The sequence below is a fragment of the Drosophila eugracilis genome, unplaced genomic scaffold, assembly GCF_018153835.1.
Source record: "Drosophila eugracilis isolate 14026-0451.02 unplaced genomic scaffold, ASM1815383v1 contig_418, whole genome shotgun sequence".
Lineage (NCBI taxonomy): Eukaryota > Metazoa > Arthropoda > Insecta > Diptera > Drosophilidae > Drosophila > Drosophila eugracilis.
In genome coordinates, this window is record NW_024573281.1 from 1 (window position 1) to 22,936 (window position 22,936).

The 22,936-nt window shown below is 38.1% G+C and overlaps 5 protein-coding genes across 5 annotated transcripts; 1 reads left to right on the top strand and 4 right to left on the bottom strand.

The window, feature by feature from the left end:
- Window positions 1-1,654: 1,654 nt before the first annotated feature.
- On the bottom strand, window positions 1,655-2,389 carry LOC121530230 (trypsin beta-like). Its single transcript, XM_041818960.1, has one exon. It carries the CDS (start codon window positions 2,387-2,389, stop codon window positions 1,655-1,657), a length of 735 nt encoding a protein of 244 aa, XP_041674894.1.
- A 4,253-nt stretch (window positions 2,390-6,642) lies between these two features.
- LOC121530231 (trypsin delta-like) lies at window positions 6,643-7,382 on the bottom strand. The gene is made up of 2 exons (XM_041818961.1): window positions 7,181-7,382; window positions 6,643-7,064 (listed from the first exon to the last, which is right to left on the bottom strand). Exons 1-2 carry the CDS (start codon window positions 7,380-7,382, stop codon window positions 6,643-6,645), a joined length of 624 nt encoding a protein of 207 aa, XP_041674895.1.
- Window positions 7,383-9,545: 2,163 nt separating this feature from the next.
- LOC121530229 (trypsin delta-like) lies at window positions 9,546-10,286 on the bottom strand. Its single transcript, XM_041818959.1, has one exon. The coding sequence runs from the start codon at window positions 10,284-10,286 to the stop codon at window positions 9,546-9,548; it is 741 nt and encodes a 246-aa protein (XP_041674893.1).
- A 1,972-nt stretch (window positions 10,287-12,258) lies between these two features.
- Window positions 12,259-13,002, bottom strand: LOC121530228 (trypsin beta-like). The gene has a single exon (XM_041818958.1). The coding sequence runs from the start codon at window positions 13,000-13,002 to the stop codon at window positions 12,259-12,261; it is 744 nt and encodes a 247-aa protein (XP_041674892.1).
- Window positions 13,003-22,007: 9,005 nt separating this feature from the next.
- On the top strand, window positions 22,008-22,499 carry LOC121530232 (Golgi-associated plant pathogenesis-related protein 1-like). Its single transcript, XM_041818962.1, is given in 4 exon segments — window positions 22,008-22,076; window positions 22,078-22,104; window positions 22,106-22,210; window positions 22,269-22,499. Coding segments are annotated over 4 exon segments (432 nt in total).
- The last annotated feature ends 437 nt before the right edge of the window (window positions 22,500-22,936 follow it).

Below are 22,936 nucleotides of genomic sequence, written 5' to 3' on the forward strand. Positions count from 1 at the left end.
TTATACCCGTTACTCGTAGAGTAAAAGGGTATATAGATTCGTTGAAAAGTATGTAACAGATAGAAGGAAGCTTTTGCGACCCTATAAAGTATATATATTCTTGATCCAGGATCAATAACGAAGTCGATTGAGCCATGTCCGTCTCCGTCCGTCCGTCCGTCCGTCCGTCCGTCCGTCCGTCCGTCCGTCCCCGTCCCGTCCGTCCGTCCGTCCGTCCGTCCGTATGAACGCTGAGATCTCAGGAACTATAGCAGATACAAATCTGAGATTAGGCGTGAAGATTCTTGAGGTCCGGGACAGCTGCAAGTTTTATTACAGCATCCTGCCACGCCCACTCTAACGCCCACAAATCGAAAAAACTAAAATTGCTGAAATCTCAGGAACTTTGTAGATGGAAAGTTGAAATTCAGAAAGTATACTCTTTAGATGACAGCGCATCTTATAGGTGCTACTACTATCCGGCCACACCCACCCATACGCCCATAAGGCTCAAAAGACGGTTTTCGGATTTTCTAGAAAAGCTGATATCTCGGTAACTATAAGAGATAGAAAGTTCGGATCAAGCATGTATGTTTCTATGATGCTCCCAATGCGAATTGTTTTTTCCGATCACGCCACGCCTACTCTAACGCCCACAAAACCCGAAAACCAAAAATGCAAAAATCTCGAAAACTATAAAAGCTACACAATTTTGCTTAGGAACTCGTATTTAAGAGATGCGTCTGCAACTTGCCACGAAGTTGCATCCGGCCACGCCCACTCTAACGCCCACAAACCGCGGAAAACTGTGGAGTCTATAATATTATTATGAATGCCTTTGTTTGACCTTTGTGTAACTTTTTTCTGTTAATATCTATCGAGTTACAAAAGATTTTTCAAATCGGAACATTATTTCGCTATTTATGAAGAAATTAAGGTTATAAGGCTCCACATGGGCAGTGACGTCACTATAAGCATACTCAACATACTTCCTCTGACAATAGGTGGCGCCTTGTGAATTTCCACTAGCAAAATTAATATTTTAAAATTGTGTAAAACAGTAACGGGTATCTTATAGTCGCGGCACTCGACTATAGCGTTTCCTCTTGTTTTTTAATAAATCTCTTCAAGAATGATGTACGAGGTGTGTTCAAAAAGTAAGGTGACTCTTCAAATTTCGCGAATTTCAAATTTTTCGATTATCGATTTTTTTGTTTTGTTATATTGGTACACTCTTCCCTAACATCTGTACCAAGTTTCAATGGAACATCCTCTTTTGTTTGGTTGTGAGAGGCGTAAAGTTACAAGTTGTTTTGCGAGCTCGGCGATTTTTTGCTATCGAAAAATATGGATCAAAGGATTTGGATTTTTTGGCCAAAAACAACACCACAATAATGCCTCAGCCACCATATTCACCGGATTTGGCCCCATGTGACTTTTTCTTGTTCCCAAAACTGAAGATAATCGAAAAATTTGAAAAATTTGAAATTTGAAAAGTCACCTTACTTTTTGAACACACCTCGTATAACTTCTAAAAGGTTTCGATAATCGAAAAATTTGAAATTCGCGAAATTTGAAGAGTCACCTTACTTTTTGAACACACCTCGTATGTTATTGATTAGATCTTTAGACATTCATTTATTAAATCTTTTATTTAAACTTTCATGTTTCTTCTTTAAATTCTTTGAATAGCCTTTAAAATCCAGGGCTTAAGCTCCGCCACATTAGCATAGACTCCTGGATATTTGGGATGAGCGCAGTCCATTCCAAAGGATACGATGCCAACAAGTTCACCATTAGAGACAAGAGGACCGCCAGAATCCCCAGAGCAGGAATCTTTTCCGGGAGCGGCGGCACAGATCATTTCCTTGGTGATAAATCCGCTGTACGATCTCTGACACTTATTGCGATCAACAATATCGACTGAGACACCGTGTAAGGCTTTGGACATTGGCCGTTGATAACCAATAGATCCCCATCCAGAAACCGATGCAGAAGATCCAGTTGCAGGGGAACTTTCGGCCAAAGGAATGGACCCGACGGCAGTGCCCAAACTGAGTTTAGACTGAAGACGAATCACGGCTATATCGTTGGCCAAACTCTTGTCAAAACTCTCGTGCCCCAGGATCTTTGATACCTTCACCACCTGTCCACCGTATCGGGTGTACGTTGAGCCCACTCTCACGGAAAAGGCACCGGCAGAGACGCCTTTAACACAATGAGCAGCCGTTATGATGATATCTGAACTGTAGATGACGGCACCGCACCAATGCTTGCCGTACTTTTGCAAGGATGCCTGCCAAGGCACTGATCGAATTGATATCGAGCTACCTCCCACAATTCGTTCCGGAAGAGAATGACAGGAAGTCAGAGACACGCTGAAGATAAGAAGAATCCACTGAACACACATTTTAACTGGAGCTATGATAAAGAATGTTTTTTTCGCAGGTGAGCAGCTTTTTTTATAGTTAAAACTTGGTTGTAAATGGAATTCTATTTATGCTTGCTTTGTAATTCAAAAATGTTAATGGATTTTTTTAACCAACAAAGGAAAACTAATTACTGGAAGGCTAAGGCAAGATAATTCGTATCTAAACAAAATATAACATAAATCGTTGGAAAACCTTAAAATAAAAAGCAATTAAACTTTTAAGAAAGTAACTGTAAATTTCTTATTTTTAGAATATTTACAGAACTACGTTAAAGATTGGAAATATTTTGTTAAATTACCTTTTACTTCTATATAAACTGTTGCACTATAACCAATAAGTAAACTTTTGTTAATAAAAAAAATTCCCGTTCTTACTGATTTTAGTTTCTCAATGTAAAGGAAGAATCTCCGTTCTTTAAAAGGTTTATTTGGGCTTACCAATAATACTACATTATAATTTGCTTAGCTGCCTCGATACTTAGCTGCATCGTCAAGAAAGCTGCCTGATATTTTCATTTTTCTGCATCATGGTCACTTTAGTATAAAAATAATTACGTTTGGTGCACCCAACTTAGCAGCCTTCTGCACTTAAGCGCCTCATATCGGCAGAATTTTTTATGGCTTTCTATGAAAATCATGTAAGTTAGCTAATAATAATAATAATAATTTCTAGGCAGTATGGCAAAAAAAATAACAGACTATTTTAGATGTACTTTATTTGAGCTATACGTAAACTTTTTTTTGTTCAAAAATTAAAATTAAGATAGCTGCATTTTTAAGATAGCTGCCTCGAAGTTGTGTGCAAAGTACTCGAGGCAGCTAAGCAAATTATACTTTACCACAAATATTAAATTATATTATACAAATATTATTAATTTGATTTCCAAAATATAACTGTAAAAACGTTATTCCCATCACATTTCATTTTCTAAAATTAGCTGGATATTATTAACCTTTAATCCCTTAGATTATTGACTTACGATCCATAGAAGTAAAACATTTTGGAGCACTCTGAATGCTAACATCCCTATCCCAAGAAGTGGAAGGTTAAAGATGATTATAATATGGTTTTCATCATCAGAAATTTTCTGTAAAAGAAAGCGATTTGCTAAGCCTAGCCATTGGGTGAACAATGTAACAAAATGGTAAAATAATTTGCTGGAAATTAGTGACTCTGTCAACGATCTGTAAAATTCTGTCCCGATTTGAAATTGTTGGTTTATAAACAAGTATGTGCCATATTTTATGGGCGTTATAATGGGCTTGGCCGGTCGAAAAACCAAACCTACGCTGTCAGGCACTTGTACTAGGCTCCAGTTATCCTTGTTTATGACCTAAACTTTTGAAAGCCTTTAAAAACAGTTTTTAAAATATTAAGTTAATAAAGCTTTTTGGATTTGTTTTATACAAATGCTCTGGTGAATATTTATTTGTTATATATATATTTGTACATTTTTCAAATAGAATTAATGGCATTTAAAATCCATTTTTTGAAGAAAGGCACACTGATGTAAGAAGAAGTGGCAGTGCAAGTACCGTAGACTATAGAGACAACACCGACTAGTTGTTGGTCCACAACCAATGGACCACCAGAATCGCCAAAGCAAGCGGATTTGTTAAAACTTCCGGCGCAAATATAATCATCATAAAGTCCTATGCACTTATGAATAGGGACGACTATGCCTTGAAGATCTCTAGGATGTGTCTGCTGAGTATGGCTAATAGCTAAAGTTGCTCCCCAGCCAGTGGAAAATGCAAAAGTTCCAATAGGAGGGTTCATGTCGGCCAAAGGGATTGGCCAAACTTTCTTGGAAAACTGAAGTGGTTTACTCAGTCGTATGATGCCGATGTCGCTTCGTTTCGTTATAAAATTGAATTCTTCGTGAGATTTAAAGGCGGCCACTTCGATTAGATCTCCTCCAAAGTCAATAAATGTGGATCCTGCGCGAATAAAAAAATCTTTGGGCTCAAGTCGTCCTCCGCCTATTTTAAAAAGACAGTGGGCAGCCGTAACGATAATATCTTTGCTATAAATGGAACCACCACAAATTCGTTGCTTTTGTATGAGTAACAACACCTGCCAAGGTGCCTGTTCGATTCTAATAGAGTTTCCACCGGAAATGCGTTCTTTCGGCTGGAATACTCGTTCTGCAGACAGGAAGTTGATTGCCTGTAGAAGGAAGAAGCACTTGATGAACATCTTGATCAGCTTGGACAAATTCTTTAACCACAATGAGTTCTCCACGGTGAGAAGAAGGGTTTTATAGACCACAAATGTCAATTTTTCTTTTTATCTGTTAATTTCTACAAGAATATTTATCAAAGATAAGAAAATAGAAAAAGTCAAAATCTATTAAGAAAGGAACTCGCTAATCATATAATTTTCAATAAACCCTGAAAGTTATGTTTTCACGAGCGTTAAAATTGAGTTTTTCTAGTCAACAACAATGTATTATATTGCTTTTTTACTTTGTATTTCTTTAAAGCTTAAAGAGTTGTGTAAAAAGATCCATCATTATTTTTTTACCCGCGGCTTTTTTGACATTTTCAATTTTCTTATCTTTAAGAAAGTCAAAAATACTTGCATTTTCATTGTTTTTTTTAGATAATATCACAAATACGAATGCCATGCGAGCCTATAAAACAGTTGCTCTAGCCATAGAGAACTCATTGTGATCCAAGGACTTGACCAAGCTGGTCAAGATGTTCTTCAAGTGCTTCCTGCTTGGCATTCAACTTTCTGTCTGCAGGAGTGGGGTACTACTCCGAAGAACACATTTTCGGTGGGAATTCTATTAGAATCGAAGACGCTCCTTGACAAGTGTCTATAGAAGTAAGGAAACGAAATTATTGTTAAGAATCCATTTACAGCAAGGATGTCATCATTAAAGATTACCACCAAAAGATTATCACCAAAGATTATCATATTCGCGCAGGATCCACATTGGTCCTCTCCGGAGGAATTCTATTCGGGGTGGCAGCCATTAAAACCCATGAGGGTTTAATTTTGCAAGGAATCTGAGTGACATTGCCGTCATGCGATTGAGTAAGCCACTTCAGTTTTCCGATAAAATTCAGGCTATACCTTTGGCCGTGACATCTCCTGCTATTGGAACTATTTCATTCCCATCTGGCTGGGGAGAAATGTTGGATTATAAGGATATGAAAAAGAAGTATGGTAAAAGTAAAAGGAGTACTACTTCCTATTCAGCGGCTATATTTTTGTAGTCAATCATTAGATGTCATTTTTACAGGCTACAATGGACACAGCGGTGGTTATGGCGATTCTGGTGGTCCATTGGCTGTTAACAAACAACTTGGGGGTGTCGTCTTAGGCCAGAATGAAAATTGCACCAGTATTTCTATTTACACCAGTGTTCCTTACTTCGACAAATGGATTTTATATGCTATTAATACTGTTTAAGAAATGTACAAAAAATTAATATTTACCAGAATGTGTATATAAAGCAAACTAAGATGGTCTTTAATGAGTATCGTTTTATTAAATATTATAAATAAATGCTTAAGGTCGTTCGATTGTAAAAAGAAGATGAAAGAAAGGAAGATAATTTGAATGTAACGGCCATTGTGTGCCTTTCGTTACTAGTTGAATGTCTTGTTCCTAGTTGAATGTCTCGTTTCTAGTTGTTTCTTAGTTCGGTACATTCTCCTCACTGCTGCCAATTTGGCTTTTCCCCGTCAAAATTTTTTTGAAGGCTAACCGCGGGAAAAATTCATGAATTGCGGGAAGCGGAAATTCTTTTTTTTTTTTTAAATTCATTTGGATTTTTTTGTGGAGGTGGGGAAGCGACCTTTTTTTTCTGTTTTTCGTCATCATTGTAAGATTTTCATTCTGACGACCTTTTTTTTTTGTGGTCATTGCCAATTGCGCTATGTTTTTTGTAGACTTTTAAAATATTTTTTTAGCTTTTTTTCTCCACACTTCCTGCCAAAACAACTTTTTTCTCCGGTCAAAAGTTAGCAGCACTGATTCTCATGTTATGCTAGTACAAGTACGAACAGATATTTTTAACTATATTTAGCTGTACATGGTCCCTTAAGTAGTTACCAGTTACCAATGAAAAAAATTGTTTTACACTCTTGCCGTGTTAAAATATTTATTAAAAATTGCAATAAATTTGTTTGAATAAAATCATATGTTAATAATTAAATATTTCATACTATCATTTTTCTCAAATAATTTTTATAAAAACGTGTACTCTTTAACGATTTTACAAACGTTGTACAGTTTTAATGATCCAAGGGTTTAGTTCAGCCACATTAGCGTAAACTCCGGGATATTCTGAATGAGCACATCCCCGCCCGAAGGAAACAATGCCAACCAGTTTTCCATCGGATACTAAAGGACCACCAGAGTCACCGCCGCAGGAATCCTTGCCTGGGGCAGATGCACAAATCATGTCTTTGCTGATTCCTCCTCTGTAGGAAGACATGCAGGAATCTCGATCCACTATAGCCACCGTGGTTCCTAGGAGAGTGGTGGAACCTTTTCCATAAGATTCGATTGATCCCCATCCAGAAACAAAGGCCAAAGATCTAGGTTGTGGGGAACTATCGGCCAATGGGATGGATCTGACGCCGAAGCCCATGATGAGATTCCTTTGAAGTTGGATCACAGCTATGTCATTGGACTCTGCAAAAAGTCTTGCCAAAGGCCTCATGTTCAAGGATTTGTGATACCTTCACCACTTGACCACGAAAACCGGAGTTCGAAGATCCCTCTCACGGAGAACATATAAGGTGGCTTACGTTCTGTACAGTGGGCAGCCGTTAAAACGATTTTCTCACTATAGATGACGGCACCGCAGTGATGACTTCCATACATTTGCAGCGAAGCCTGCCAGGGAACCGATAGAATGGACACCGATTGTCCTCCCACGATGCGCTCGGGAAGCCCCTTGGAGGAGATCAAAGCAGCGCTGCAGATCAAGAGAATCCACTGGACTAACATTTTGAACTGGAGTTGGAGTGATGAGTGGTTAACAGGTCTGGGATCCAATCTTTTATATGCATTGGGTTTCCTTAGGTATTCGCATTCCGACTTAAGAAAATACTTAAGAATGTTAATTAAAGTTTTAAAATTAGCTTTCCAATAAGGTTTTCAATTAAGGTTTAAATTGAAATCCTTTAAATAGAATTTCAGATAATGATTATAAGATATTAAGCGTTTTTCCTTTAGTTTAAGTCATAGTTTATTTTTAGAGGAAACTTTATTTTATACAAATGTTAGTTAATATAATTATCTAAATTGCTTTAACTTTTAAGGGCTTTACTCATTTTTCATTAATTTTAAGTTCGCCAAACACAAAGATATAGTAGTCATGGCATTCATATTTAAAATAAGCTTACAAATGAATATATTTTTTGGTTACTCTCCTTAGGCACTCAGAACTTCTGCCTAAGCAACTCACAGTTTGTATACGAATAATTATAAATATCTTTGATTTTTATTAGAAAGCTTAAATGCATTTCAAATGCGTTTTTAAAATGTATCGATTTTCGGTTTTAAAATGATTTTCAATATATTAAAGTTAAAGTAAAAATCTCACAATGAAAACTCCTAAAGTTATCTGCTCTTGTTAATTTTAAAAAATTACAAAGGGCAGATTTCTCTTAATAGTAATAATATATTTAATATTTATAAGTGTTACTAAGGTGTGAGATTATATAACAAAAATATCGGTTGCATTTTCATTGTAAGTATTTTATCTAAGAAAAATATTAACATTAAAGGTTAGTTTATACCTTTGGAACCACAAGTTTGCGCAACAAAAATCAGTACCTTAAACCAAAAAAAATGGTTGCTTCCTCTATGATTATGTATTGTAGGTATACTATGTAACTCTAAAGAAAGATTGGAAAGTTTGCTTAAAAAATTTAAAATATAAAAGGTATTTATTTATTTATTTTGTATTTGTCAAATGGAAAGCCATTATAGTTTATTTCCGAAAGAAAAGCTTACTTAAGAAAGTTCTTACACCTCTGCAGCGACATTTCAATAATTTTTCTGTTCTTTGCCTAAAATGAAATCAAGAAGTCGAGTGCCTCGACACACAACTTTAAAATATTTATTTTGCTAGTGGAAATTCACAAAGCGCCACCTATTGTCAGAGAAAGCATGATGAGTAACTGATAGTGATGTCACTGCCCATGTGAGGCCTTATAACCTATATTTCTTCATGAATAGTGAAATAATGTTCCGATTTGAAACATCTTTGGTATTTCAATAGATATTGAAAAAAATGAATGTTATTCAAGATCAAACGAAGTTTATTATTATTAGTTATTGCAGTTTTTCGCAATAGCAGAAATTTCAAACCGATTTAATGGCATCTCAATATCCACGAACGATATTGAGCTATTGAGCTACGCTGGCGAAAAGTCCAGAGGACAAACATAAAAACTCTCTACCACGTGAGGTGATCTCCACTAGCCGCCACAATATTAAAAACCCTTATCTTCTATAACTGTACATGGTCCCTTAAGTTGTTTAGTAGGTGAGAGTGAAGGGGATGGCGATAGTTGTGCAGGCGATAGGCGTAGCTTTCTTGCTCGTCACAAAAAATATAAGAGGAAGAAAATGCAAGTCACCGGGAGCAAGCTCAAAGGAACTCATTTTGTGCATTAAGTCACAAAAAGAAACCGATCATCAACAGCGACCAAATGAACGAGGGTCTAAGCAACACCCCCCATAATATATGTTATTATATTATATATACCAATGCCAACGTCAGACCTAAATATCATATTAAACACTTACTTTCAATTTAAAGACAACCGTTTACATTAATATAGCCACAAAGTTCCTTGTGAGGAACACAGCCCATGGGCTTTTCCAGTATCCAAGCTTGTTTATTACTCACAAAAATTGATAATTTCCTCGAAATTAAGTCCATCAAAAAATGCATTAGGCAATAGCGGTTGATTAAGTGAAAATTGCATAAATTTCGTATAAAAATCAAGTCAAAAATGTTACAAAAACACAAAATTTTTTTTACATTGTTGTAAATTGTTGTAAAATATTTATTAGAAATTTCCATAGATTTTTAAAAATAAGTAAGCCACATTATTTAAAGTTTTCATATTACCATGGCATGCGATATCTTTAACGATTTTACAAACGTTGAATAGTTTTAACGATCCAGGGCTTTAGTTCGGCCACATTAGCGTAAACTCCGGGATATTCTGAATGAGCACATCCCCGCCCGAAGGAAACAATGCCAACCAGTTTTCCATCGGATACTAAAGGACCACCAGAGTCACCGCCGCAGGAATCCTTGCCTGGGGCAGATGCACAAATCATGTCTTTGCTGATTCCTCCTCTGTAGGAAGACATGCAGGAATCTCGATCCACTATAGCCACCGTGGTTCCTAGGAGAGTGGTGGAACCTTTTCCATAAGATTCGATTGATCCCCATCCAGAAACAAAGGCCAAAGATCTAGGTTGTGGGGAACTATCGGCCAATGGGATGGATCTGACGCCGAAGCCCATGATGAGATTCCTTTGAAGTTGGATCACAGCTATGTCATTGGACTCTGCAAAAGTCTTGCCAAAGGCTTCATGTTCAAGGATTTGTGATACCTTCACCACTTGACCACCGAAACCGGAGTTCGAAGATCCCACTCTCACGGAGAACATATAAGGTGGCTTACGTTCTGTACAGTGGGCAGCCGTTAAAACGATTTTCTCACTATAGATGACGGCACCGCAGTGATGATCTCCATACATTTGCAGCGAAGCCTGCCAGGGAACCGATAGAATGGACACCGATTGTCCTCCCACGATGCGCTCGGGAAGCCCCTTGGAGGAGATCAAAGCAGCGCTGCAGATCAAGAGAATCCACTGGACTAACATTTTGAACTGGAGTTGGAGTGATGAGTGGTTAACAGGTCTGGGATCCAATCTTTTATATGCATTGGGTTTCCTTAGGTATTCGCATTCCGACTTAAGAAAATACTTAAGAATGTTAATTAAAGTTTTAAAATTAGCTTTCCAATAAGGTTTTCAATTAAGGTTTAAATTGAAATCCTTTAAATAGAATTTCAGATAATGATTATAAGATATTAAGCATTTTTCCTTTAGTTTAAGTCACAGTTTATTTTTACACGCAACTTTAGTTTATACAAATGTTAGTTAATATAATAATCTAAATTGCTTTAACTTTAAATGGTTTTACTCATTTTTCATTCATGTTAAGTTCACCAAACACAAGAAGTAGTAGTCATGGCATTAAATGAGCCTACAAATTAATATTTTGTTTGGTTACTCTCCTTAGGCACTCAGAACTTCTGGCTAAGCAACTCACAATTTGTATACGAATAATTATAAATGTCTTTGATTTTAATTAGAAAGCTTAAATGCCTTTGAAATGCGTTTTTAAAATGTATCGGTTTTCGGCTTTAAAATGATTTTCAATATATTAAAAAGTAAACATCTTACAATGAAAACTCCTAAAGTTATCTGCTTTTTGTTAATTTTAAAAAATTACAAAGTGCAGATTTCTCTTAGTAGTTACTAGCATTACTAAAGTAAGAGATTATATTACAAAAATATCGGTTACTTTTTCATTGTAAGTATTTTTTCTGAGAAAAATATTAAAAATAAGGATTGGTTCTAGTCTAGCACTATGTGGAATTTGAGCCGTTTTTGTGCCCAATATTAATATTTTTAAAATGAAAAAATCTCAAAAAAAAAACGCACAATGAGCTTATATATTCTGAATTCTGATTTGAAAAATTTACAAGTATTTGTTGATACAATTGAAACTTTTTAAAAACCTTTGCAAAGTACAACTTTTTTTCCAAAAGTGACAAGGGGACACCACTTGCCAAATATACAAATTGTTAGAAAAATACGAACGAAACACACAACGTATTAGTATAAAAAAAGTATTAACTTTAAGTATCAATATTCAATTTGAATTAGATTATTTAATGATTTTTTCTAAGAGATATGCCAATTTGAAGTTGCACCACAAAATTAACCTTTTTAACGGCACGTGGTGTTCGCTTGCAACAGCTGACTTTAACAGCTTGTATTTTAACAGTAAACTGTTAAATTAACATTTTAGGTATGTAACATAGCATTTTGATTCTTTCTTAACATGGTACGATTGAAAACTCGGAAATTTGCATACTTTCGAAAAATTCCACATAGTGCTTTGGAGCCACAAGTTTGGGCAACAAAAATCAGTATCTTAATCCAAAACATGAGGAAACGATATAGTCGAGTGCCGCGACTATAAGATACCCGTTACTGTATTACACAAATTTAAAATATTCATTTTGCTAGAGGAAATTCCCAAAGCGCCACCTATTGTTGGAGAAACCATGTTGAGTAGCTTGCCCTGCGTCAGGACCTCAAGAATCTGCCTGCTTAAACAGAACTCAGTATTTCTTATATTTCCTGAGACCTCAGCGTTCATACGGACAGACGGACGGATGTAGCTTAATCGACTTCGCTATTGATACTGATCAATAGTATATATACTTTATAGGGTTGAAAACGCTTCCTTCTACCTGTTACATACTTTTCAACGAATCTAGTATACCCTTTTACTCTACGAGTAGCGGGTATAATTATCAAAGAAAGGGAAAGGGAACAAGTAAATTGTTACATTTTTGAAATGGTAAATAAATTTAATAATTCAATGATATAATATAATAATATAATATAATATAATTTTATTTGTCTGATCCTTTATTTCAATATTTTAAAAACGAAATGTACAAATTGATAAAAATTTAGTTGCAAATTTTCTTTTTAATTCGGAGTACAGCACAGCAAAGTGCAACTGCTAACAAATATAACTGCAATATCAGAAATTTCAAACCGATTTAATGGCATTCAGGATCCACGAACGATATCGAGCTACGCTGGCGAAAAGTCCAGAGGACAAACATAAAAAATTTCCAGCACGTGAGGTGATCCCCACTAGCTTTCCATCAACGACCAAGGGTCCACCGGAATCTCCATTGCATGGGCCTCCTAAAGCGCTTCCAGCACAAATGTCATCGTCGAGCAGAAAGTATGGGTATTTTATTTTGCACCATTCCCACGATCTGATGGTCAGTTTGACTCCCCGAAGATCATCTGGATTATAAAAAGGCGTTAAGCCCCAGCCTGTGGCTAATCCCAGTGACCCTTCGGCCGGATCCTGCTCAGCCAAAGCAATTGGTTGGATGGTATTGGAGAAAGTTAGTGGAGTCCGCAGTTTAATAACAGCAACATCACTGCGTCCCTGATTATTGTACTTTTCGTGATAACGTATGTTTTCGACTTTCACCAAAACACCTCCGCTTCTATGGTTAGAGGATCCAGCTCGAACTTCGATGTCCCCTATCCGTCTGTTTTCAACACAGTGTGCAGCAGTTATGATAATAGTTTCACTGTAGATGGATCCCCCGCAATCCAACTTGCCCAAATAGTGCAGGGACACCTGCCAAGGAACTTGAGTAATGTCTATATTCCTTCCATGAGTTATACGTTCAACTCCAGAAAGTCCAGGAGCCCCAGGAATACTTAGCAAAGCTATTGCCAAGAGCAGATAATGCCCAATATTGAAAACCATTCTGACTTTCTTCTTACTGTGCTTAGTTCAGTTTGTTTTCACTACATGAAATACTCCGATTATATAGCCTTTTCTTTTGGGATGTTACATAAAACTAATGAAACGAAATAACTTAATTATTATTTTCTTGACAAAAATTAAGTTTCGATTAGAAAAAATAATAACTAGAGATAGAGCAATTGGTTTGGTTACAAAGTTTTAGAATTCAATATTTTATCTGTATCTTTGCTTATGTACTTTTCCAATTATTACCAGTGAGAAAATGTCTTCTCATTTGTCATTTTCAAAAGCTACTTTAATATTCTGATACCAGCCAGCCCTTCTAATTTATTAATTTACAACATTGTAAACTCAACCAGCAACAAAGCGATTTTGAGATTAGTTGGCCCTTTGGAATGATTTGTTCTTCATTAATAAATGCATTGTGTTTTCTCACTGACATCGACTTGCCTGTCGGCAACAGAAAATTGCATTAATCATACGCAACGTGGGCTGCATGGCGTTGTACTCGAAATTCTATCACAGATTTCCTCCACTTCTTGGCGCCCGAAGCATCCATCAAATTAATGGAATTTCATATTTGCTTGGCTCTTGCTCGTTCGCCGAAGAAATTTGTTTATTCAGCTAAAATGCTATCGAGTTTGTAAACCCCCTTTTTACCCGCCTGATGTAGTTAGTTCTTTTAGCCAACCGTAGTTTATTTTTTTTTAATAATTCTTTTTTTTTTAATGCAATTACTTTCCAGACTTTTGAACAGCATAGTTGAAAATGGCCCGTGGCCATGGTGCTGCAGGCTATGAACAAAAGCAATTTGGAACGCTGACTCATAACCAATGTGGCCGCAGAAACAAGTTAGTTTGAAAATTTTATTGAATTAAACCAATTTGGTATGCAAGTAGAGGAAATTCTCATTGGGATTAGAAAGCTATTTTAATCCAGGGACACTGAAAAAAACAACTAATGGGTCTTCCTACCTTAAAATTAGTTTAAAAATCCTTTTTTTCCTCTTTAACATTTTTTAATTTTAAGCAATATTTTTAAAAATCATCATTAAAATCCTGTAGAATAGAAGCTCAAATAATATCATGGAAATGTATTTCATTTCCAATGATTTTTCTCCCCAGTGTAGCTTAAATTCCAAACACGTTTTCCTCCTCGAACGCAGTTTCGATGTTTTAAACGCTTTTCCGGGCCAAAATTCGCATAGAATGCAATCAGATAGTCAGCCACTTGACTCTGGGTCAAAATGCCCAACGGGCTGTTGTCCTTGTCAGCAACTAACGCCTTTTGGGGGTCGAGGTGAGAACGGGATCTGTGGGAGTTGGCCCAGGCCAACTGTGAATTTTAGCCGGCGTTTGGTGAAGCTAATTTGGCCTGGCATCCCATCGAAGGCTGCCGTTCAGCTGGCAAGTGAAGTGGCCTCCTCCAACTGAGCATTGCACTTGCCCAATTAAACTCGACCAGAATCTGGCTAAAGCCCTTGACATGGCCTGCAGATGGGAGTTACTGCAGCCGGAATGGTCATTACTCATAGTTATGGACACTAATCTGATGCACTTGGAAAAGTAGTTTTACTCGAACTTTTTAACTTCTTAAAGGTTTGAGTGATTATTGAAGAAAAGGTTTAGCGTTTAAAGAATGTTTTCTGTATCTTTAAGGGTTGAAGATTTACCTCATTTGCTTGTTGTTTAAAGTTTTCTTTACTTTTCCTAAGAAAGTTAGCTAATATATATCCCAACTATCGTCTGGATTTATGTATATTAAAGCTGCCAACACTAATCTCGCTACCTGCTATGCTAAATTTCAGTGCAGGCCGCAATTGAATGATAACACAAGCAGCAGCTGCAACGTTAAAACTAAATTGGCCAGCGAGCGACCAAACGACTGCGTGTCTGCTGAGCTCCCGATTTCATATCCAGAGGATGGACTTTGCTCACCCATTTTCCGCTTTTCATAGCAGCACCCGCCCCTTTGCAAAATCTGTGGGCATTTTTGGCAGCAAATTGAAATGAAAATCTCGCCGCGGTTTTCTGGCTTTGTTCGACGGGTTTGGCCAGCGGACGAAATCTGTTGGCTGGCTGATAAAGAAATGATGGGGGAGAGAGAGAGACCTGGTTTTCATTTAGCTTCCGGAGAGTTCTTATTAACGTGGATAATGGGGGAGATTTATTAAAAACTAAATTTGAAGGTTTTCTTTAATATGTTTTTGGTTATTATTTATATCTTATCATAGTTTTTTATGAATAATTTTAATTACATTAAAACTGATATATAAAATCTCTGTGAAAATGTTTTCTAGAACCGCCTGCCACATCCTCATAATAGCCCTCTTCCCGACTGCCCGGCAATCTGCGATCTATTCATATCGTAAAATAGAAATGCAACTGCGACCAAAGCACCGCAAAACTATTGCCAGCGATGGCTTCCTATTCCAGGATATACGCAGCCATTTCCGGCGCCATAGCTGCCAGCTTCCGTTGTACCTTTCCATTACCCTTTTAGCCTCTCTTCCTCTCCATCTCTTTGGCACTTTGATGGTACGCCCACAGCTGTCGGTGAAATCGTCTGACCCACCGGCTTACCTTCCCCGTTTCCCCTCAAAAATCTCTCCCTCAACAATCTCTGCCTGTCTGGCAAATGGAAGCCTGACTTTAAGCGATGGAAATTTTAATGCGCCAATGCGCAATTTATGATTATTTCATGCTCGTTTTAATTTGCCCATTCAGCAGCAGCAGACCGCTTTAAAGTATTCGGGGGGAGGGGTAAGGATACTTGTAGTGTTCGGGATTGCAGCTGGTGGAATGAGATAGCGGAAAATCCTCATTAATTCCATGCACGTTTTTGCCCAGAGAGGAGCGAAGAAGAGATACGAGGCGGCCGCTAATAAAACAAAAATGGAAAACATATAAATCAGTGTCCTTGGCACGTGTCGCTGTCGTCGTCGAAGTCATTTTGGTTCCCCAGGTGTAGGCCCCATGGGTCAACCTAAAGGGTCTGCTCCAGCTCTTGGTATCCATGGTATTGTAGGGAGGGATACCCTTCTCCATTACCACTTTTGTACTTGTGCGCTGTCACGTTGTAAATCTCACGAGAGCAAACACACGTAGGGGAATAGGGAATCCGAGAGTCGGAGACAACGCGACAGACGGTGACACAACATGCGTGCTTAGGCAATCTTACACTGAGGGAAATGTGAGTTAAGTTAAGTCTACGGAAGTCATTGAAAAGGCTGCCCAAATTATCCACCAAATATATATGTATTTAAAATTTATTAAGATTTCTTTAAGTGTACTTATACAACACACTCTCACATATCCTGAGAAGGGAAGGTGTCCACGTAGGGGTTAAGCCATATGGAGCTGTAAAGGCTTGGCCCCTATGGGGATGTCTTGAATCCCAAAAGGAGTCGATACCAGTCAGAGATTGCATTATAAATTAAAAAACGTCAACGCAGCGAATCAACAGCTGCTATCCCGGCCAGGACAACCCATCCGTATGCAAATCCTACCAGGCTGTGAACATGTGAAAAATAAAAACCTTAATGGCTGCACCTTAATTGGCCTTGTAATAGTTTATGATGCAGTATAGTTTAACCTGTCCCTAACTTTAGCCTGGAGTTGTAAAACTTAAACTTTAAAAGTTTAAAAGCATAACAAACTACAAACCCCATTCAGATCGGAATAAAATAACCCAAAAAATACTATAAAACCAAGGATATGTATAGATTTCGATGGCTGCCTGGCACAACCTTTGGCTTTTTAATTAAACGCTGGCAAACTGTGGCCATGTGCAATGGAAGAATCACGAGATGACAAACAGAACCGAGGAGCTCACAAAGCGAGCCAATACAAATATTGTTCTCCTTTGGTTTCGGCATTTTTACGTTACCTTCAGAAGGTTCAAAGTCGTAGCTACTGTTATTTGTCCGCTCAAGCGGAGTATTTAATTGCATCCCAATGGAGCGCACTTGGGAAAGTGCAACGGGATTCGGTAAACAGCAGTGGAAACTGGAGGAAATGCTGCACAGAGAGAGAGTACGTGGGTTGAAGTGGGTAATCGAAATTTTTCCCGGATCCTCCATCTTCTTTTTTCACCCAGACAAAGTTGTAAAAAGTAAAGGGGGAAACTCTCCAGCTGACAAGGTACAGGGCTCTCTCCTTTCACTCTCTCGAGGGGAGGCAATGGCAAAAGAAAATACAACTATTTGCCAGAGTAAACAAATATTTACATATGTTTGTTTAAATTTTATGCTTCGCCGGGTCCTTGCATTTTCTTTGACAACTTTCTTTGTGAACTTTATTTTTTGACAAATTAGTTTGGGGGAAGTCAGCTTGTCGAGTGTGTGCGCGGGAAATGCACAAAGGACTCGAGTCCTGTTGACATGAATAAAATAATCTAATCATCTTTTTTGCTAAGACTGCTGCCATACAGTAATCTCAACGGGTTTTTCCTTGATTCAATTACCTACTAAATTCACTTTGATAGGTATCTAATGCTTAACAGAAAACCCACTTGATTTTCATTTATTCACTTAAGACCTTTGGCTCCCATCATAATTTTAACTTTTCATCGGTTTTCACTGAATTTTCGTATATTCTTGGTTATTCTGAGCGGAAATTGTGAAATAAATTGAAATGCAAGGCAGGCACATAAATTATTTGCCAGTCAACGGCTGAGAAAAAATAAATAAAAATAGAAATGCATTTTTTTGGTTAGATCCTTAAGCTCGGCACATGTCTCGTTGGCAAGTCCATAAAACTATCAGCAAAAATTTTGCTAGAATTAAAATATTTATGCCCTGTACGTGAGCCACATGTTTATGTGTGTGGTGGGGATTGCATTTTCCATTTTCCATTTTCCATTTTCATTTATCTTATTTTTATTTTCCTTTAGTTTGTTGCCTATGCAACAGCATGATTTGTTTATTGTTTTAATAAACGTCAGCAAATTTTCTTGGGCTTTTAAAGAAACATTTTGGCCTGCCTGCATGTGCGTATGATTAATGTGGCATTGTCAACTCTCTCTGCTTTCCACTTTCCAGCCAGTCGAACAAAACTAAATGGAAAAACGGCAAAAGGGAAAAGGGAAAAGGCAAAGAGAAAATGGAAACTTTCAATGCAACCAAATGCAATGGTACAATGATTTATGGCCCAACTTGAAAATGGACGATTGTTTCACTCGTTTCGGGAACTGGCATCCCATGGAAATTGCTGGGATTTCTGATGGGGCGGGGTGGTCGTTTTGGGGGCGTGTCCCCGTGGTGCTTATGACCCTTGCCATTTATTTAACGTACGCGAACAGCGAATCGTGCTGAGATTTCCTCGATTGGAAAAATTGAATTATAACCATTTGATGAGCATAATAAAAACTGGCAGCTGCCGTTGCAGCCAATGAAGGCCTTTCAAATGGCTTGATTTTCGGGGTAAAAAATGTAGTTTTGAGAGGAAAAATATAAATTCTCTTTTCATATTTTTATGAATTTTGTTTTTAATTTAAGTATCTGCACTTTTTAGTGTTTTTACTAACTTTACCATCTTGACCATCTTATATTCCCCTTTCCAGCCATATACTTCAAGCTAAGCTCTGGCTTATACTTAAACTAAGCTCCGGCTTATAGTTTTCAAATCCAATGCCATTCATCTCGTTTCCAGCAGAATCATCATGCTGCCCTCACATACACGCACTTTTCACATTCACTTTTCCCGCCGACGGCGTTGGAAAAATCCCCACCACCGATTGACGCGAGAACTTTCAGCCAAGTTTATTGCATCAGAACGCCAAAGCCAATAAAAAAGGAGGAAAAAGGGAACAGGACCATTTAGCCGGAGGAAAGGCGATCTCCATGGCAGTGTAACCCGCTCAATTGAATAGACAAAGAGGGGCACTCAGACATGCTTTTCCCCCCTTTTAACATTCAATCCTAGGAACTTAACCACCCCTTCCCTCTGTGCAGGAGGTGGCATTGCGAACAGGCTCCCAGGAATTGGCAAACAGGTGCATGGAGCCCAGGACTCACCTTCTGTTTTGTGCAATGGCCAAAATGGATGGAGACAGTATGACAGCCAGATTGCAGGGGATCAGAAGTGGTGCAATTGGGGTTTATTACACTGCAAGAAATTTGCATGTGAATATGATAAAAAGTGCATTCTAGCCTCTGAATTATAGTTTCTTAGGTAAGTTTTTCAAAAATTATGAAAGAAAGCTTAGAGTTATGCATGAATGTGAAAATACAAGTTAAATCAAAAGATTTTCTTAACAAAAGAGTAACTTTTCTTATTCCCAGTGTACTAGTAGCTTAAAATAGAAGGTAGCTCAGGAGCAGAGTCCTGAAGTTTGGCGACGTCGGCCACCGTTCGTAATCCACTTTCGCATCTAGCTCTTCTCTGGCCGCCTTTCGCCTTTGAGCCGCAAACATTTTAGCTTTTATGGACGGAAGGCGCAAAATATGACTGCCAGCCAGACTTTTCCATCGCACACATGCAAATGCAATTTCCAAAAATTTTTCTACGCCGAAAAAAGTCGTCCATGGAAATGCGGTTCACAAAAGCGAACCCAAAAAATTTGTTGTTTTTGTAGTTTTAAGTCGCTCGATAGCAATCCCCGCCAGTAGAGAGAGAAAAAAAACCAAACCAAAAAATGGGAAAGTGGTGGAAAAATTGAGAGAAACTTTTCGCTTTGCCATAAACCGATTTGGTAGCAAATTTTATGTCGTTTAGGTGGAAAATTTCCATTTGACTGCCCTTCGCGGGTATCAAGGAGCTCTCCGACCATGGAATCAGCTTTGTTTGTTCGTTTTTTATACACAGACTTATTCCAGCAGTTGCAGTTTATCGTTAATTGACATTACCGAGGGTCAAAGGTAAGTGGAATGGCATCGGACTAATTGAATTCCAGGTGGGCGGAAAGTGGAAAAACGGAAAAGCTATTTATTAACTCTCGGCCAGGCTTTGTTGAGCGATTTAAAGTGAATGAGATATTGAAAGGTGTATTTATTTTTAATGTTAATGTGGCTGTAATTTTAAACTGTTGGCAAAAGCGGAAAAAATATGGTTCATGTTGTACATTGCATACTTTTAGGATGCTCCCCTAACTCCGCCTTTTATGGTTTTATTAATGTTTTAACTTCCACAAAATAATTATAATTGTTACAAAACTGTTATATATTGATAAATACTATAAAATATATATAAAAAACCTGCAATCATTGCCAGCAAATAAAGAGATTTATTTGACTTTCAATCGGACAACGCATTTACAAAGCTTCTCTCCTCTTTTTTTATGCACCTTTAAGCCTTGGGTTTTGTATGATTTTTTGCATGATGATACTTCCTTTATGCCAAAACATGACCAATGACGTATCAATGGGAATCGGAATTAAAGGCAGCATCCGTATGTGCAATCGAGTGCATCCGGCGGCAGATGGTTGTGGGTGAGTGCGGCTGTCATATGCAACCAGTTGGGTGCGATGGAAATCCGAAACCTGTTTGTCCAGATACCAGAGCCTATATAGCGGACAGTGTATAATGCCCGCATGCAGAACAGTGGAAGTGTGCGTGTATTTATTCTGTGTATGGCGCGCACTGTATGCCCGGACTGGCCAAGCATAACTGCATAAATAAACGAAACCAAATTTGCGAAATTAATTAAATCGACAGCAAAGTAACGTGTGCGCTATGCGTTTTACGCTTTGACTGCGGCCAGTTTACAACCCAAACAATTCAGCCGTTCAACCACCCATGGAACCACCCAACCACTGAACCACTGAACCACACACTCATCTCCACTCCGCTGGCACCGCCATTCAGAATTGTGCATTGTTCGGATGACGCCGCTGTGGATCACATTTTGAGGCAGAAGCCATGGAAACCTGAAATTAAGCCTGTCAGGCTTAAAGTTTTTTCCATTTGGGACTTAAATGGTAACGGAAAAGGAGCTAGAACCAAGCCCAATGGTGGTGAATATTCAGAATATTATAGTAATAATTACAATTTGGTAATAAATTACCTATAAATAGAAATGCATTTTAATCTCTTTATCATTTTAGTACTTATTAAAGTTAAAACTACTAAGCTTAGTCTCATCAACTAGAGTACTTCGTACATAAATCCCCAATAAATCTATGAGCTGGGCCATAATTTAATGTGTGCTACATGAGAGTATATCAAACCCTTCATCCACCTTCCGGCAAACAGGATAATTTTAGCATATCAGCTTGTCCTGCGGATATATCTGTACGAGTATATCGGAATACTGGCTTAATCTCTGCCGAGAGCAGCGGCATCAGTCGGACCATTGATTTGCATTTGCACAACTCATTAAGGATTCACACTTGCCCAGTGTTCCACACCTTCTCCCCCCCACTCACACACACACAGACATTAACGCTTAAATAATTTAATGTTCGGAGTGTTTCAACATCGAAATTTGCACATCGGTAGTTAGAGCTGCGGGCGTTTTGATAAGCAGCCACCATGTCAGCCAACTCCCATTATTCAGATCGACTCAATCGGCAATTAATGCCACTCCGATTTCCTGATTTGCCTATATATGTATATCCTTTACGTAATGGAAGCATATGGCTGGATATGTGAAAGAATAGCTGGCTCATTAATAACCGAAGCCGACGTTCATACATCACTCATACGTCACGTTGGTTAATCCATTCGTCAGATCCAAGGAGAATGTGCGTGAGGCAGGATCTCACCGAGGTAGTCCCCTTTTGACAGTCTGTCTAATCTGTGTCTATGGATGTGTTTGCCTCCATCACCCGCATCATCCTGTGTTTGCGGTATCAATCACAATGTTAATCCCGATGTTTAGGCCAGATTATGTGGGGGAGCTGGAAAGGGTTATCAGTGGTTAGTAAATGGTTTCACACACCCACTTATTTGTTTATTTTTTAAAAATACTTTAAGAAGTTAAAATGTTAACCCTGCCTCTTATGTCATTTTCTATAAATACATTTTGATTTTCGGACCTGGGCGCTTGCCAAACCCCGAGAAAACATGGCCAAGAGATCTCCTGCGCCCCTGTACCCCCAGACCCATGAGCGCACTCCGGGTCCAAGGGGTCAGGGATACCAGAGGCAACAATGAACTGTTCCCTAAAGGAGGTCTTCAATACTACCAATAAGTACAGGGCAATGCATGGCTGTCCGGCCTTAACCATTAATGCTGAGCTGAATAAACTGGCCCAAGAATGGGCTAATGTAGGTTGGAAAATATAATTAGAAATATAATAAAATATATTTATTTTGTAATTACCAGCACCTTCGGGATAAGAACATAATGGCACATCGACCCAATCCCCGGTATGGCGAAAACATTTTCCTTTCCGGCGGAATGGATGTGTCCGGAGATTTACCAGTGGAAATGTGGTATCGGGAGATGCAAAGCTATGACTTTGCCAAGGGACAATTTGCTCCCACTGCTGGACATTTTACGCAGCTGATCTGGAAGGCCTCCAAAGAGATGGGTTCAGGTGTGCCCAGAAAGTGAGTTTATCTGCCTCTCTTTCTCTCTCTATATATTTATATAATAAACTGATTTATTTATTTCTTAACAGAGCGGATAGAACTTGGGTGGTTTGCAATCCCACTCCCGGCAATGGTATGGGCATGTTCAAGGACAATGTGCCTCCTAAATCTAAGGAATCAAATTATTTTATTCATTGATTATATATAAATTTTAAGTATGTAAATATTTTGTTCTTTTTTTTTTAAGTTTTTTCCATGCTGCTATCAGCAGTTTTTTTTACAACAATTTTTAGATTTTAAACACGTTTTTCCTTCTTTGGTGGATTAAGCTTAGAATTTCTGGTTTGGTTTCATGGTATTCCCTGACTAAAAGCCATCTCCCCAGAACATTCTCCTTGAAAATGTCCACTTATATTGCTATTAGGTGGATTGTAGTTGCAAACAATCCATATGTTAGAA